At 38.8% G+C, this 11,838-nt stretch overlaps 1 protein-coding gene across 1 annotated transcript; it reads left to right on the forward strand.

The window, feature by feature from the left end:
• The first annotated feature begins 4,010 nt into the window (after positions 1-4,010).
• On the forward strand, positions 4,011-10,857 carry LOC121323521 (osteocrin-like). The gene is made up of 5 exons (XM_041264624.1): positions 4,011-4,153; positions 7,280-7,378; positions 8,523-8,740; positions 10,336-10,429; positions 10,543-10,857. The coding sequence occupies exons 2-4, from the start codon at positions 7,280-7,282 to the stop codon at positions 10,418-10,420; spliced, it is 402 nt and encodes a 133-aa protein (XP_041120558.1). The 5' UTR covers positions 4,011-4,153; the 3' UTR covers positions 10,421-10,429; positions 10,543-10,857.
• Positions 10,858-11,838: the final 981 nt, after the last annotated feature.

The raw sequence follows: 11,838 nt of genomic DNA on the forward strand, positions 1-11,838 counted from the left end.
CCAGACCTCCTCAAATCTCAAGCTTATTTGTAAAGGGCAGCCAGCCTGAACATAAGGGAAAACTTACATTGTAAAGTAAGCTTTACTGAGTGTTTGAGGCTGCTGTGAGATCTGAGCCCTTTAGAAAAGACTCTGAACCAAACAAACCATAGCAATTTACAATTTTCATTCTGCTTCATCGACTATACTGTCAATCCAGTTCAATTAGATCAGTTGGTAACACTTTCCTATTGAATACTAAACAGATCATATAAATAATGCACTCACTGCAAGTAATCATGAACTGTGCAGATAAATTTGCTTTATTGACAATTAACATTATACTGAAATTGTTATTTGGTAGATGAATGAATGAATGAGGCCGTTTCTGAAAAGTTGTCAGTCTGTCGAGTACGGCAACTCCACTGTAAAATGTGGACAGCTGGGACATTTAGGCAAACTGAAAAGCTGACAGTATAAACGGCCCCCTCCTGCAGCTGCCTGTTTGGTGCTGTATTACAATTGCAGGCATGTTTTCATATTGCAGTGCTTCGGGTTCGGCCACACCCACACTCGTTTTCTGTACTGATACTGTTCTGTAATGCACTGAACAAATACATGTCCAGAAGGGGTTTGCTTGTCATTGAAACAATTCTAAATATTAAAGTCTATATATAATGTATATTTCTAGATAGGTTGCAATTGTTTTATCTTAACTTTTAGCGGAAATCTGTCATTGCTTTTCTGCTAAGTCTACCACTGGTACAATGAAAATAGCATGTAAGTTTAGACAACAAGTTGTTTGTAAAATCTTTGACGAAATATCCCACAGCAGCTTCCTCTCCAGTATAATTAAAAATAATGAATGACTCAGTCTTAAGTATTACACTCATGTTCCAAACTATGTCCTTATCTGTACAAGTAAACCGTCGCAATGCATTTATTGATTTCTTTATTTTTAGCTGCAGGGGGGGCGTTTGGAGAAACATCCTGTTAAAAATCATTGTGAAGGTAGAACAGAATTTGGTTTGGCTGAAAGAACACATTCTGGTCGATGCTAAATCAAAATTGTTCATATCCGTTCCATCTCTAAAGTCAACTTTCCAAAATGTTTCCCTGCAGAGCAGCTAAAAGTGTCATTTGATTCTGGGAGACATAACTGTTGCAGAGAGACCTCCAAAAAACAAGCTGGCAACTTTCATACTTTCCCAGACGGCCTGCTGGTTGACTGATGGAAGCGCATCTGTTAATCTCTCAGAGACCTGTTGTCAGGATGTGCTTGTGTCTATGGTATGCACGGACAGTTCCTGATAACTAAACGTTCATTTATTGTTCTTTTGCCATTCGTCCTAGCAACAAGAAGAGTGAAACATGATATCATCAGCATAAAATGTCTTCATAAGTTAAATAAAATGCTTTAAATTCCGACACTAGGAGATATTTTCCGATATTATTAAGGAATCAGACGTGTCATTATTAACACAGGTGTGTTTTTCCAATGACTAAATTATTTTCTTTATTAATGGACACTGTCACATGTATTTCTTGATGATTGGACACCCAGCTAATTCTTTTTTTTTTTCTCTAGTCCTGCTTCTCATGTTATTTAATTAGCACTCCACCACTGCATTCCGTTCAGATTTTTGGATCAACTGTTCCCCATTACCAAGTCTATTAAAAGCTGCAGGGTCTCTAGGAAAAGAAAGATGACGTCAAGGCCCAATATTTATAGAATTTGCTTCAGTGCAAAATGTGCTTTTTGCTTTTCTTTTCCTTGAAGGAAAAGTTAGTATGAACCTAGCTAGGCTAGATGCATGGGTGCACTGTAAACAAACATTGAACACATGCTCTGTGTGTTGTTAAGATCAGTTTATCATGTATTGGATCAGATTCTCAAATCTCCAAAATCTACAAAATCAATATTGATGTTTCCAAAGGGGGGGAAAAATACCCAGTCAATTCCAATTGGAATCGATACAGAATTGTAACGATACAGAGGAAATAGCTTTCAGAAGTTTAATGTGTTTTTGTGAAACACAAACATGACATTTCAATCCAATAGGCACATGCATTTTTAATTGTTCAGAATGTTTTAAGTACGTTTTTATATCTCCATATATCTATCTACCGATCTAAACACTGATGGATCACTCAGGGCTCATTTATGAGCAACGGTACAATACTAATACACAAGATCTGTGAGAAATAGTAGGTCTGTGAATGTTAGAGTATTAAGATCCACTACTGTTTAAATCAGCTTAATTTCTCTTTGTCCTACACAAAGAATGAAAAAGAGAAAATCTTTAGAAGATGAGTGGAAGTCAAACAGCTTGGCTGATTCACCCATACAAATCCACATTTAGTTTGATTAGATTTTTGCGTCTGCTAAGAAATAAATACTGCTACTACTACTACTACTACTACTACTAACTATACTATAATAATAATAATAATAATAATCATAATAATAATAATAATAATAATTTGAGGCTTCTATGAAGTAAACATGGCTCAAATTTATATTGCATCAGTTTGAAGTTAGCAGTATATCTGAGCAGCATGCAGCCTATAGTTCCTGTGTAGAAGCTCACATTAATAACAGGCGTCCTTGGAACACATGGGTCAGTTTGTTTGATATTCTAGGTAACATGTTTTTACTGTGCATGACATCTACGGGTAAGCAAACCGTTTTCTGTGCTGTGAGGGGTTGCCAAGGGGCATAGCGATCTACATCACCCATTTCCAGCCATGACAGCGATGACACAAGGGGTTAGGCAGTGGCACTGTGGGTACAGCAACAAGTCTTTCACCACTGGAGGCTCTGCATGGAAGAAGAGTGAACTCTGCAACCACGCCTTCATTAGACGGCATTCAGTCATGCAGTGCAGCACCAGGGGCCTCAGGATGGAGCGGTGAAGGAACTGGAATGAATAGTGATCTGGCTCCTCATCCCCAATAGGGTGAACTCATGGCAACTGAACTGCTCCCTCGCCTCCTAAGCATGCCTTTTGCTATTCCCTGTGCCTTGGGAACCCATGTTTAAAACACTGCCAAAGATAATTAATACAGTCTTCATATAAAATACTACTGTGACAATGATTATTACAACTATTTCCACTGATATGACTACTAATACTGCTAATACTACTAATATTAACACTGATACTACTACTGCTATAATAATAATAATAATAATAATAATAATAATAATAATAATAATAATAATAAATAATATTGCTCACTTTTACAGATGTATTGCCACAAAATGAAAAAAGTTATTCCATGTTTATGACTGACAGCTGCACTAGCAAAAAAATATCAAACGGTTGGTTTGAATGGCTTTTGTCAGCATTTGTTTTGTGAAATGGCTGTCCTCCACTAATGGATTTCAACGCTAATGCAACACTGTGAACACCTTCTGATGGGAAACATGGCAGAAGAGAAGAACATAGAGGAGCTCTCTGCAGCAAACATTGAGGGTTCAGGAGAATGACCCTATATATGTTTCTCAACACGTCCTAGGATAACCTGTCACCTGCCTGTCCCCCCAAGGCCTCCCCTTCCCATTTGACAAGGGAGCTCATTATGCAGAAGAGCTGTTCCCCCTCTGTGGATTGTCATTTCACTGTGATCTCTAGGTGACCAATATTCTATTCTTCATTCCTCTGTAATTAGCTGTGATATTAAAAAAGCACACATCATGCACTGCACATCCCATACCTGCTGGAGGTAATGGCAGGTACTGAATACACCTTTAAAACACTGCTATGCATGACTCAGTGACATGCTCCGTCAGATCAATGATGATGTGACCTTTAGTAAATTGCCCAGGACATGAAATTGCTCTGCTGGTGTTGTTAGCAGGAATGAAATCCAGAGCAGAAAGGTGAAAATCCCCCCTCCTCAGTCCAGCTGTGCGCCTTAAAATCCAGACACTTAATTTGCAACTAATAACCCTGATCAGTGTAATGAATATTATAATGTCTGGAGGAGAGAGGTTCAGGGCGAGGAGCAGTGGAAAATGATGTCAGAGAAAGCAGGACCACAGATTGGATTGTAGACCTCCGAGGAAAGATATAAAAACCTGAAAGCCAACACCAGGAACAAGCAAAGAGAGGGAAAACTTGAACTTACAAATTTCAGGCACTTCACCAACTGCTACCACTATAGAAAGGTAGGTCTGAATTACAAAGGCATGTGCTCAGATTACTTTTCTTTCTGGGTTTTTTTTAATTTGTTATTATTTTCCTTATTACATTATTATTATTATTATTATTATTATTATTATTATTATTATTATTATTATTATTATTATTATTATTATTATTATTTTTATCTAATAATAATTTCTACAGATGTCAACATGCAGTATATTCCAAAATGAAGCTGAAATAATAATACAATACAAATCTGAATTGCTGTTATTTAATTACGGTTTTACAACCCTTAGTGTCACAGCTGCCGCAGATTTAAAACCTAGTGAACAATAAGCAAGCCGGGCTGGTAGACTTCCAGTTTATTTATACACAGCATGTTGCTCTTTTAACTGTATTTGTAGGTACTGATCATGTTGCAATGATTGTGTCTCGCTAGACAATGTAGTTTGCTTCTCAGCTGAACTGCAAATGTCCATCTGCAACAATGCTGTTCTAAAACAATTAAAAAGCCAGTCAGATGAGGAATTCAAAATACAATTCAAAGTTATTATTTTTTGTTTGTTTATTTGGACTGTTAAAAGTCATGAGAATATGAAGATAGTGTGCATCTGAAATATTGTTTACGTACAAAGACCCCGTCATATTGTTTATATTTTTTATGGCAACTAATAGTAATCTTAAATCTCGAAAAACTACTCACTTCTAAATCTTTTGTAGTCATTTTTGTATTACTTTAGTATAAATACATGTTAATTTGGATTCATATGTTGTTTTTTTCTGACTTTATGTGAACGAAAAGACACACATTTGCCCGTTTTCCCATTGGAAATAGTGATATTTCAAAATATCACTGTCCTGGTCACAAAAGCAAAGTTTGTGGGGAATAATAGCCATTTTTCTGTACTTTTGAGGCATAAGCAATTAGGAAATAACACTTACTACCCAGGAACAAAAAATGTGTTACATAGTGTAATAAATACAGTAAGAGTAATACTGAAGTTTTTTTTTTTGTATGATGAAAAATGTGTTGCTTTTTAGTCTGTTGCAAGTCTGACAGGGATACAAGATTGGGACCAAACTGAAAATGAATAATCGCAATTCAACCCAGACAATTGTACATTGTGTGAAAGATTGCACTTTGCTGGCAGTATGTGCGGTGTGATGTATGTTTGCCTTGATGAGAGGGACATTATTTAATCTTCATCTAAGTTCTGTTGCTGCCTCCTGACTATGACAGTGCAAATCTATTTTTAAAAGCATTAGTGACTGCATTGCTAATTGTGTTAACCATATGCACTGCACTGGGTCATTAACTGACTGGGGGATTAGTCCTGAAGCAAAATGTTAATTGAGAGCAATTCTACAGTTGATTACTGGCTCCAGAAAATCAATTCTGGTTTGAAAAGCAATTTGAGAAAATACTTATTGTAGTTCTAACCCTAACAGTAAATCAAGCCCTAGTGCTAACCAGCCTCCTTTGCTAAGTTCTATTCACTAACCAATCTTACAGACAGTACTCCTTCCTACACATGTTCTGAGAATCATTCTCCTCCACTTCTTTCTTCAGTTGGAGGTCACACCTCAAGCTGCTTTCATCTATTCCCTCTATCAGAGCCATACTGCTGTCTTTGGAATGCAGTTTGAGAGAAGTTTATTCTTTGGCTTGGCTGGTGGTAACTTCCATCAGTAACACCTACATTATTGTACTTGGTACGCCAGGTATAAGTCATCAGTTAACTGCTCGAACAGCAGCTGTATAGCACTGAAATATTACTTTATTTGAGGGTAATCATATTTTTATAAGGGTGGGAGAGGAGGAAGCAGAACATGTTTCATTCAAACTAAATCAAAATCGCAGAATTCAGTGGTATATCAGTTTTCACATTATAAAGTGGTTAGTTTATCAATTTATTTTAGAGAACAACAAGCAACAAAAAAAAAAAAAAAAAAAAAAACTGCATGTCCGTGTTTATGTATGTATGTATTTATTTATTTTTCCCATCAAATTCCATCGCCCACTTAATGTATTTTCAAAATTCTGCTGGGCTTGCTTTACATGGTTATTAACTTGTAATGGTAACTTCACTTGTCCAGTGACAAGAGAGAAACTTGAAAAATGCCATGACTGGTAATGTCAGGAAAGACACATGGCTTTGAGTCTACAATGCAAAGACCATATTCTGGCTTTGTGTCTGTAGTGGTGCTGGAAGGCTTTCACACCATACTGTAAAAGATAGAACAGTGTTACTCTGCCACCAGCTGCTGAGTTACATGCACCAATCCTTGATTACAAGAAATAGATCAAGTAACATTTACAGTTCCCAAGCAGTAGCAAGATCACTTACAAATGCTTCAGACATATTTAAAAGGTAATCTAAAGGTTGTTTAGTGTGGGTGTGAATTTTGACTGTAGGGACCAGACTAGTGTGACTGCACAGTGCTGCCCCTGTGTGTGGCTGCACTGTGCTGCCCCTGTGTGTGACTGCACTGTGCTGTCCCTGTGTGTGGCTGCACTGTGCTGTCCCTGTGTGTGGCTGCACTGTGCTGTCCCTGTGTGTGGCTGCACTGTGCTGTCCCTGTGTGTGGCTGCACTGTGCTGTCCCTGTGTGTGGCTGCACTGTGTTGTCCCTGTGTGATTGCACAGCGCTGCCCCTGTGTGTGACTGCACTGTGCTGTCCCTGTGTGTGGCTGCACTGTGCTGTCCCTGTGTGTGGCTGCACTGTGCTGTCCCTGTGTGTGGCTGCACTGTGTTGCCCCTGTGTGTGGCTGCACTGTGCTGCCCCTGTGTGTGACTGCACTGTGCTGTCCCTGTGTGTGGCTGCACTGTGCTGTCCCTGTGTGTGGCTGCACTGTGCTGTCCCTGTGTGTGGCTGCACTGTGTTGCCCCTGTGTGATTGCACAGCGCTGCCCCTGTGTGTGACTGCACTGTGCTGTCCCTGTGTGTGGCTGCACTGTGCTGTCCCTGTGTGTGGCTGCACTGTGCTGTCCCTGTGTGTGGCTGCACTGTGTTGCCCCTGTGTGTGACTGCACTGTGCTGTCCCTGTGTGTGGATGCACTGTGCTGTCCCTGTGTGCGGCTGCACTGTGCTGTCCCTGTGTGTGGGCTGTGCTGTGTACATGGAGACAGTATATGCTGTGTTTCAGATGCTGGGTTGCAGATGGGTCCTTGTGCACTGTTTGCTAGCAGCTACACTTCTTCACTGGATCTCAGGCAGGTCACCAATGGCGGAGGGGGCACCGGAGGTAAGAGATGGGAAATAAATCCATCACATGCACCTAAACATGTCTCAAACAGAGTGTACGCACTTCTTAAGCCCATGTTTCTTTTTTTTTTTTTTTTTTAATGATAGCACAATAAATAAATAAAAACTCCTCCAAAGTACTCCTTGGTCATTTCATGGGCGCATTACAGTATATCCAATAATCCTTATATATTTTTTGCAACTCTTCCAGCCTTGCTTGTATAATGCATCAAGTACATTAAACACCAATGCTACGAATTGCTCCAGCTTGTATGCTACTAAAGGCAAGCCAAGAGACTCGCCAATAAACAATCAGCCTTCATTAATATGCTCTTCTTAAAAGAACATTTTCTTTACTTAAGATCTGGGACAAAGCTTCTAAAAAGAAGATGGTGACAAACCACGACCTCCCCAGTCAGACTGGCTCACATCCAGCTCCAAATTGCCCTGATCTCTCCTCTTTGATTTTTGTCTTTATTTTCAGTGTTATTTTTTGCAATGTTTTCTCAGCCATTGAACTGGTAGGAACACTTCACTTGATAATGCAATTACCAGTAACAAGACTGTAGGATAAAAACACCGCATAATTAGTAAAAGATAAACACAAGTACAAAAGTGGTATCATGCCTTGATGAAAATCATCTTGGTGAAATCCTCTGCAGCCGTGTCAATCTTTAGTTTAAGGATGATATTGTATTGGCTGCTAGAGTAAAGCTGCAGGTCAAGTCTTAAAAAATTATAAGGTCTGGCAAGATTCTCTAGCACTTTTTTTTTTTTTCCAGAAAGGTAAAAGGAAAGGCACCCAATAAGGTTTCTGCACATAACCAGAAATAAGCAATGCTGACCAGTTTATACATTTATTTTGTAAAATTTTAAAATGTAAAAAAAATGAATAATAATAATAATAATAATAATAATAATAAATAATAATAATAATAATTAATATATTATTATTATTATAATATAATAATAATTATAATAATAATTAATATATATATATATATATTATCATTATTATATATGATGTAACAAATATTTGATATTACCTTAGCCTGCTATATATTATATGGTTAAGAGCCCCTGCCTGCCCCTCTTCTTGGTACAGCCCATGTTCGGGATGCTCACAGTCCTGTTATCTCTTTCAGTTTCTGGATTCCGTGATGGTCCGGGACGCGGGCTCCAGCGCTGTATCCGGCGAGGAGAAGGCGGCGAGCGACCTGACCACCAAGCTGCTTCTGCTGGACAAGCTTGTGAGCCTGGAGAATGATGTCATGGAGGCCAAGCTGAAGAGGAGCTTCCCTGGCTTCAGCACGCCACTGGACAGGCTGTCCATCAGCACCATGGAACTGAAGGGCAAACAAAGGTGAGCAACTGCAGCCTCTCGATCCTCTTCAAAGAGATTCCCCTGTCCCACCCAAAGCATAACCCTTGTTCCACCAGTCATGTTGAGTTGACTTAAATGAATGCCACTTCTGAGGTACAAAAAAAATGGACCTCTAAACAGAGGGGGGGCTGTTAATAATGTAAACTCTCCTTAGAAAAATCCTCTTTTCATCCAATAGGAAACCTTGATAATATTACTACTATAGTATTAACAATTAGTATTGTTTGTCTATTGCTGGAATACTGTATCCTGATGTATATAACTTGCACTCAATTAATGATGCTGGCATTAAGTGTCTGGGGACGACATATTGAATTGAATAGAGTCATTATAGGAGTTATCCTGCCTGCAGTAAGTTTGATGGTCTTCAGTTGATTGCCTAACTGATGCAGCAGAAGATCTTGATTTCTCTGGAGTGGGTTTTGTATGGGGCTGCTGGTGGAAACATGGTAGCGCTTCTCAAAAAGGTGGATTGTTCTAAAAACCAGGACTGTGTGCAAGTACAGTCATTCTGCAGTCTGGTCAGGTATGCCATGCTGGTTCCCATTGGGGCTGTGGAACTCATCCCAGTGGCTCTAGATTTGCATTTACAGTGCTTTAAAATGAAACTGAATTTTTGTGTTTTCAGTATAGCATTTCACAGTAAGAGGCCAGCACAAACATATGCAATAGTGCTTCAAATGACCTCAGAATGCACAGAAATAAAAGCAAGGAACCAGGATGCCAAGCATTAAGCTGTTATGCATGATGCTCAGAACTATCAAGGCTTACTCACGGGGCAATAGAACAATAAGTACTTGTATTATAAAACACTGAAAAACAAGATAACATCAATGTCTGACATGTATTTGGTGTATTATTATTAGAAAACTAAGTTTAGTTCTGTATTTCTGAATTACCCAGTTGTTATTTTTGGGTTAAAGATAGATGTGTTCCCTTTTTAAGAAACAACCAAGTTCATTACATAATACAATTATTGAAAATAAATTGTTAGTGGCTTGTGGCCAAATATTACTCAGCAGAATAAATATCCTATCATTTTAAAGTATTTTTGTAAAATGCTGCCCTTGCATTTTCAGCCAAAAGCAGCAGATGGTGTCACTTTGACATGATGTAACGGTGCTCAGGAGTATTGCTATATCACCGTTTGCAGCTAAAAGTACTGCAGTGTGTCTGGCCAAGCAGTCCTGCCACTTACACTAAAGATATTGGGGGCTGTGCATGTAATTCTCCTCTATGTTTATTGTGAGGAGGCACTGTGTGTGAATAAATGACTGCTTGGAGTTTAGCCTGCCATCCTTGGAAATGAGCTGTACAACTCAGTTTATACAGCTTCAGATCCACTAATTCCGAAATGTGTGTGTGTATGTGTGTGTCTCTATATATATATATATATATATATATATATATATATATATATATATATATATATATATATATATATATATATATATATATATCATATAAAAATATAAGTTAAAATCAACAAATACATTTCATGATTTAAACCAATTAGATGCAACATCAGTTAAGTAAAACCATTCAGATTTCCTTTTTTATCATTTTTATTCAAGGAAAGTAGTCGACCCTCCCAAAAGACGCTTTGGTGTGCCGATAGACCGGCTCGGGACGAACCGCATGGTCAATGGCAGGGACTAACACTGAGAAGTGAGTACAGTGAGACAGAGACGACAAACCAGCGAGCTCATGGGGGTGGAGGGGGGGGGTAAAAAAAAAATGCAATTCAATGTACTAAAATGTTAACTCTATCCTCTTCACAGGTGGGATGTCCCTGAAACAAAGCTGCATGGATGGACTGTCTTGTCTTTTTCTTCAATTATCTACTGACTTGTCTCTGTGTATCACCCCTAAACCACTGCAGCTCCAGGCGGGTGGTAGAATGCATCCTGGCCCTTTCCATGCTGCCGTGTCTCAGCTTAGACAGTAACCAGCTTAGCACTAGGAGGACCAACCACTGATGCCCGTTTCTAGAGCTAAATCAGCATGCTGTACATATGTTTATCACACTGCACTGTGTTATCCAGTCTATCACCACACTTGCATAAACACATACCAACCCCCCCCCCCCCCCCCCCCCCCCCCCTTTGATATTTTGGAATTCTGGCTCTGGCAAAAAAAGTATCAGCTAAAATAAAAAAATGTAATTATACCAACGTCATCACATGGAATATGACACAGAACAACTGGAAACCCTATCAGCTGCATCACAATAACTAGCATGATACGAGGAAGGGCTCACTAAGGAACGATAATGTCTTGGGTTTGCAAGTGTAATAATGCAAGCTGACGGGACAGATCCCTGTTCTGCAGGCTGTTCCTGCACAGATTGCTTGACCACTGGACTCATATAGAACTAGGCAAGCCTTAAGTCTTGGGTTATTCAAAGACTTTTTTTTTTTGCTTTTCATTTAAAAATTAAAAGCAAGCTTTGAATAACCTTTCACTGGCAAACAAGCAAGATATAATAATGACAATTGCTGGGGAGTGTGGACCCTGTCTTTATTGATTAAAAAATATGAAGAGAAGGGGAACACATGCTCCATGAGCTTTAACAACCTTAATTGGACTATTTATGATTACAATAATGTTACTTTACTCTTGCTTTGAATGAAAGTGCAGTGTTTCCGTGATCCCTGGTTTGTATTCAATCAGAACACACAGTGTTACTGTATTCCCTTCATTCAATCAATCTTTTCAAAGGCACAGTATACAGTAGGTTCAGATAAAGGGCTTCACAGTGTATTTTGATTGAATAACGCCATGGAAACAATTGAGATCACACAGCACTGCTGTATATTTCGATTGAATCCAATGAATACGATCATCCCTTTCCTTGAATTTGCAGCGCAGTGTCCAGCATGTGAATGTAAAACACAGTTAGATATTAAGTACTGAGCCCAGCACCTTTTTCCAGCTTTTTAAAAAAACAGGTCTTGAAAAACAATGCCATATTGATGGTGGCTTTTGTATCAAATGAAGACATGTGTTTTCTTTAATAAGTGTATTAAATGTACAGAGGGTCATTTCATTGGGGGGATGGAAAGCACCATGAAATA

The sequence above is a fragment of the Polyodon spathula genome, chromosome 11, assembly GCF_017654505.1.
Source record: "Polyodon spathula isolate WHYD16114869_AA chromosome 11, ASM1765450v1, whole genome shotgun sequence".
NCBI classification, from domain to species: Eukaryota; Metazoa; Chordata; class Actinopteri; order Acipenseriformes; family Polyodontidae; genus Polyodon; species Polyodon spathula.

Bases quoted from the DNA above. Each gene is read 5' to 3' on its own strand.
- LOC121323521 (XM_041264624.1), top strand. From the start codon at position 7,280: ATGCTGGGTTGCAGATGGGTCCTTGTGCACTGTTTGCTAGCAGCTACA. The intron at 7,379-8,522 runs GTAAGAGATGGG...TATCTCTTTCAG, and splicing joins TGGCGGAGGGGGCACCGGAG to TTTCTGGATTCCGTGATGGT. The intron at 8,741-10,335 runs GTGAGCAACTGC...TTTTTATTCAAG, and splicing joins GAACTGAAGGGCAAACAAAG to GAAAGTAGTCGACCCTCCCA.